At 34.0% G+C, this 4,754-nt stretch overlaps 1 protein-coding gene across 1 annotated transcript; it reads right to left on the reverse strand.

The window, feature by feature from the left end:
• Positions 1–814: 814 nt before the first annotated feature.
• Positions 815–3,064, reverse strand: LOC126820763 (FMRFamide receptor-like). The gene has a single exon (XM_050548877.2). It carries the CDS (start codon positions 3,023–3,025, stop codon positions 1,847–1,849), a length of 1,179 nt encoding a protein of 392 aa, XP_050404834.1. The 5' UTR covers positions 3,026–3,064; the 3' UTR covers positions 815–1,846.
• Between the last annotated feature and the right edge of the window lie 1,690 nt (positions 3,065–4,754).

The following is a 4,754-nucleotide window of genomic DNA, read 5'->3' on the forward strand; positions in this document are numbered from 1 at the left end:
GCAGACTGTATCCATAAAATGCAATTTTCAGAGCAACTTGATTGATTCAATAAACACTTAATACTGCAAAATCTATTAAGCATTAATCAAATATTAAACATATTTTAAAAAAGCTAAATAATTTTGAGATTAATTTACAATAAAGAGGAGCAGACGCCATACAGTGTGTTATGAGGGAAATTTTGCCCGGACAGTGGCACTATGACCTACTCTTATATCGAATTTCAACTACCAAGGGATCTTTTACGTGCACGCCAATGTATACAAGAGACCTCGAGTTTTCTTCACATCCGAACGACTAGACAGCTGTCCTTTTAAGTCCCTCTGTCCTGCACCACGACAATGGGAACTCACGTCGGAAAAACCCGATTAACTTTCTCGGTTAATGCAGGGATCGGAGACGTGACCTCCAGGATAGCGAGCCAGCGTTTTACCCACTTAGCCACTGTGGCTCCTACAAATTGGAAGTTGTTGAGAGTTCAGAATGCTTACCCATACATAACTATTGTTATCAATAGTCTAATGTTCAGATTTGTCACATATTTAGCACACTAAACATAACAGTAACTGTTTTACAAAATACTACATAGTATAAAAATAATTTAAACGATGCGTGGTAATGTAGTCTTCCACATCGACCTATTTTACAATATGAATAACAAAACTATACTAGTGATAACAAAAAGAATACTTTATTAATATATAAATTTATATATATATATAGAGTACAATGATCATAATTACAAGTAGGAATGTTTCGATGTAAACAACACATTGGCCTTCAGTAAGTACAACCATTTTTCAATGTTTTGCCATTTACAATTATTGTGAAGTGAAATAATGTAGAATGAATTTTAATGTGGATTCAAGATTCAAAAAAAGAATGAACAAAAACTATGTGATAATGCCACAAACACTACATCACGATGAAAAACTATAGTGTGTATATCCTTTTTTCAAAATCTAAAAGCACAATTTTCTAGCTCTTTCAACATCACAAACACACAGAAGTAGAATCAGAAGTTCTAGACAGTGTAGTGAGAACAAAGAACGCGACAACATTTAGAATCTGGGCTACCTCAGGACAATGACTAGCGGCATATAAAATTCCAAAGTACGAAAATAAATGTTAGATAAATGTGTTCTCCATCTGGCCGTGCTTGTTGGCTATAAGATATAGATCTAACTGGTCAAATACAGCATTTTCTTAGATTCTGCCTCAAGTATTCAGCAGTAAGAATATTGTAGCTCGACAGTTTTCATAATATTTAGATAAATATATAGCGTCAACACAGCCATTGAAGTGAGGTATATAAAGACAATACGATGACATAGTTGTAAAAGTTAAACAATTTCGACATGATGGTGGCCATTACTGAAAAGTCTGGGGCCGTGAAATCCCGGGCGTTTCGAGAGGGATTCGGGAAGGGTACACATGGTATTGAAGAAAGAATTACGCTGCACAGCCTCAATGTGATAATAATACACTATTTACACGATTAACCGTCTGAAACTTGCTATCGACCATATAAACGCTTAAATAATCCAATAATTAGTTTCTTAATTGTAGGCCGACAAGTGACAAGATCATTAAATATTTAACAGAATAATCGAACAAACTAGATAAACAATGTCCCATAGTATCAAAGTCTCCGAAATTCTTATAACTTTGTCTCTTTTCTCTGTCGTTTACAGCGCTTACCCCACTTAATTTTAGCTTAACATAGAAAACAGGTAAAGCACCACAACAATGCTAATACAGGTTTCACACTTCCTGCATTCTGTCAATAGTGAATGGTTTACTTGTATTTTAAGGCAGAAGATGTCCGCTTTGTCCAGTTTTTAGTCACAACGAAGTGGTGGACGTTCTTTTATATAACGTTTTCAACTTGTTACTGCTTCTTCGTCTGGTAGATTGTTCATATCTAAACGATCTCTTGGAACCATTAGCGATCCTAGCAGGCTCTCTTCCACAAAGTACAACCAGAAACGTAATTCTGAAGAGTTTGTTCATAATGCAGTATAACAAGAAGTTGATAGCAGAATTAAAAGCAAGTAAAGAATCGGTTATCTCCCTTATCCCTTTCACCAAACTGGTCTCTGTGACGTAACCAAATCCAAAAAATGTCGACATGATAGCATCAGGGGTTATGCACACCACAAAAATCACAATAATAACAATCAGCATTAAAGTAATCTTATTTCTCGATGACAGGGTCTTTCCTTTAACTCTTTCTTTTCGCAGTTCGTTGATGATGCGAACGTTTAGGAAAACCAGAACGATAAGCGGGATTATGGCCCTTGATGAACTTTGAACCCATTGATAAGGAACCATGAATGCCTTGTTGGCACCAAGCTCTGTTAATCCAATGTCGTGGCAAGACACATTGTGTTCTTCATCATAAACATACACTGGTTTATATGTGAAGGCGGAAGGCAGAGTTAAAATATTCATAAAAATAAAAACAAATACACACACAATCCGAGCTCGTTGAATGGTACACAGTTGTTTCGCTTGAGTTGGATAACACACAGAGATGTACCGCTCCACCGCGACCGACACCGTCAACCAAGCCGTAACGCACACTGACATGTTGAAAATAAAATGTGCAAAAGGGTACACGCTTACCAACATTTTAGTACCAGCTTTCTCGTTGTCTATTGAAATCACTAACATTATGAAATAAAGTAAATCGTTTAATAATTTAATGGTATCCGATACTGCTAAGCCCGAGAGGTACACGTTAGTCGACGTCGCCATATTCCTATGACTAAGGACCATAAGTGCCAACACATTTCCAGTAAGTCCAATAATACACAAAATTGGGTAGATCACCATTCCTGTTGCGTATTGGGCAGTGCGATAAAAGTCTTCATGAGGGTCATCACCACTACCCACGCAACTTCCTATTAAAGGCATGACATTATTTGAAGACACATTATTGGCATGATTAGTTACCGCATTTAGCTCAACACTTGACAGCGGAGTCGTTGATAGATTTGAAATATAAATATCTGTATCCATTTTGACGTAATACAACGATGTCACTTCACTGTGCGTGGCAAGCTATTCTACAAACTGAAAAATACAAAATGAATACAAGTTGTAACAATCAATAAAATGAAAAATATTCAGTTGATTCAAATAGTTCATAGATACTTTATTAAATCTATTATTAATTTCATAGATATTTTGATGTACCATCTGTTTTGAAAGCTCAAGTTACACTGTTTAACTTTAAAACCTTATATATATGTAGCTATATAACGCAACGGATTTACTAGAAGATAATACAATCAATATTTGTCCCAATATCTCATTTATGTCTATTGCTAAATTATACTGAACTATAATTGAAGAACTTAAGTTACACCCGATATAATCTATTTGTGTTAAAAGGACATTCAACTTCCCCTACCAACATATTGCACCGATCATCCCCACCTCTAGTCCGATAAATCTATAGGGATTTCAAATTATTGATATCTGTATAGTGGCAACAATCTGTCGGTCAAGCCACGCTGTGCAAAGCACATCAAGTTATAGCAAAACAAAGCCGATAAGACAAACACTCGAAATGAAAAAAACCCAACTATAGTGGTAACAAAGAAGGGCATACGCATATGGGGCGCCGTTTTTAAATTAATTATTTAGCTTTTTATATAGCAAAAAACACTAGATTTAATTTAAATTTATATATATAGTTAAATCTCGACTTTTGTGCAAATTTTTTAATTTAATATTTAAACTAAAAATAAAACAAAAACTCAATATTTAACATAATATATATAAATATTTCTTGATTTGTCTCTATTTTCATATTTAACATTTAGCATTGAATATTAAGACCAAAACAAGAGATTTGATGATATATAAATATTTAGCTAAATATATATTTAGTTAAATGTTAAAATATTTAGTTAAACATTTATATTTAGTTAAACATTTATATATTTAGTTAAATAATATATATTTAGCTAAATATTTATATATTTAGCTAAATATTTATATATTTAGCTAAATATTTATAAATTTAGCTAAATATTTATAGATTTAGCTAAATAATTATATATTTAGCTAAACATATAGTTAAATTTACAAAGCGCAACCGTACCACGCCGTTTGTACATCGCAAATGTATGGGCGTAGGTACATATCACTTACTGTCATACAGCCGAGATTAGATGTAGGGTAACGGAATCTGTCGAGATTTGCCGAGTGTGACACTGTCCTGATTACCTGCCATTTAAAACGCTCGCGTGATCATTTTGAGGCGGGACTTATCGACTAGACACCGTTTTGTTTAGACAACAGAGTAAAAATAACCCAAGCACGCGTGTTTTATGTAAACACGCCATGTCGCTGACACTCGCGTAAAAGCGATATATAATATGTGCTATGGGTAATATTGCAATAAATTCTTTACCGTTGCAAACTGTCTTTAGAGTTTCAATCTGTTTATCTTTCAAAACAAGGTTAGATACTCCTAAATTTGTTTTCGCAAACAAAACCGCCTCTGTGAAATTATGTTCCATGGGCGCCGCCATATTGAATAATTAGAGGACTATTTTGTGATTCGGCTTTGATTAGTTTGACATCTTTCATACACACAGCGGCTAAATAAACATATTTAATTTCATTCAATATGACAATAGAAGATAAATAAATATTTTTTCTAAAAGCATACTCAGTGTTTTCGACTAAAATCGTCGATGTAGGAATTAAAATGTCGGTTAATTAGCTTAGGGCCTAT

Source organism: Patella vulgata, chromosome 5 (genome assembly GCF_932274485.2).
Source record: "Patella vulgata chromosome 5, xgPatVulg1.2, whole genome shotgun sequence".
NCBI classification, from domain to species: domain Eukaryota; kingdom Metazoa; phylum Mollusca; class Gastropoda; family Patellidae; genus Patella; species Patella vulgata.

Bases quoted from the DNA above. Each gene is read 5' to 3' on its own strand.
- LOC126820763 (XM_050548877.2), bottom strand. From the start codon at position 3,025: ATGGATACAGATATTTATATTTCAAATCTATCAACGACTCCGCTGTCA.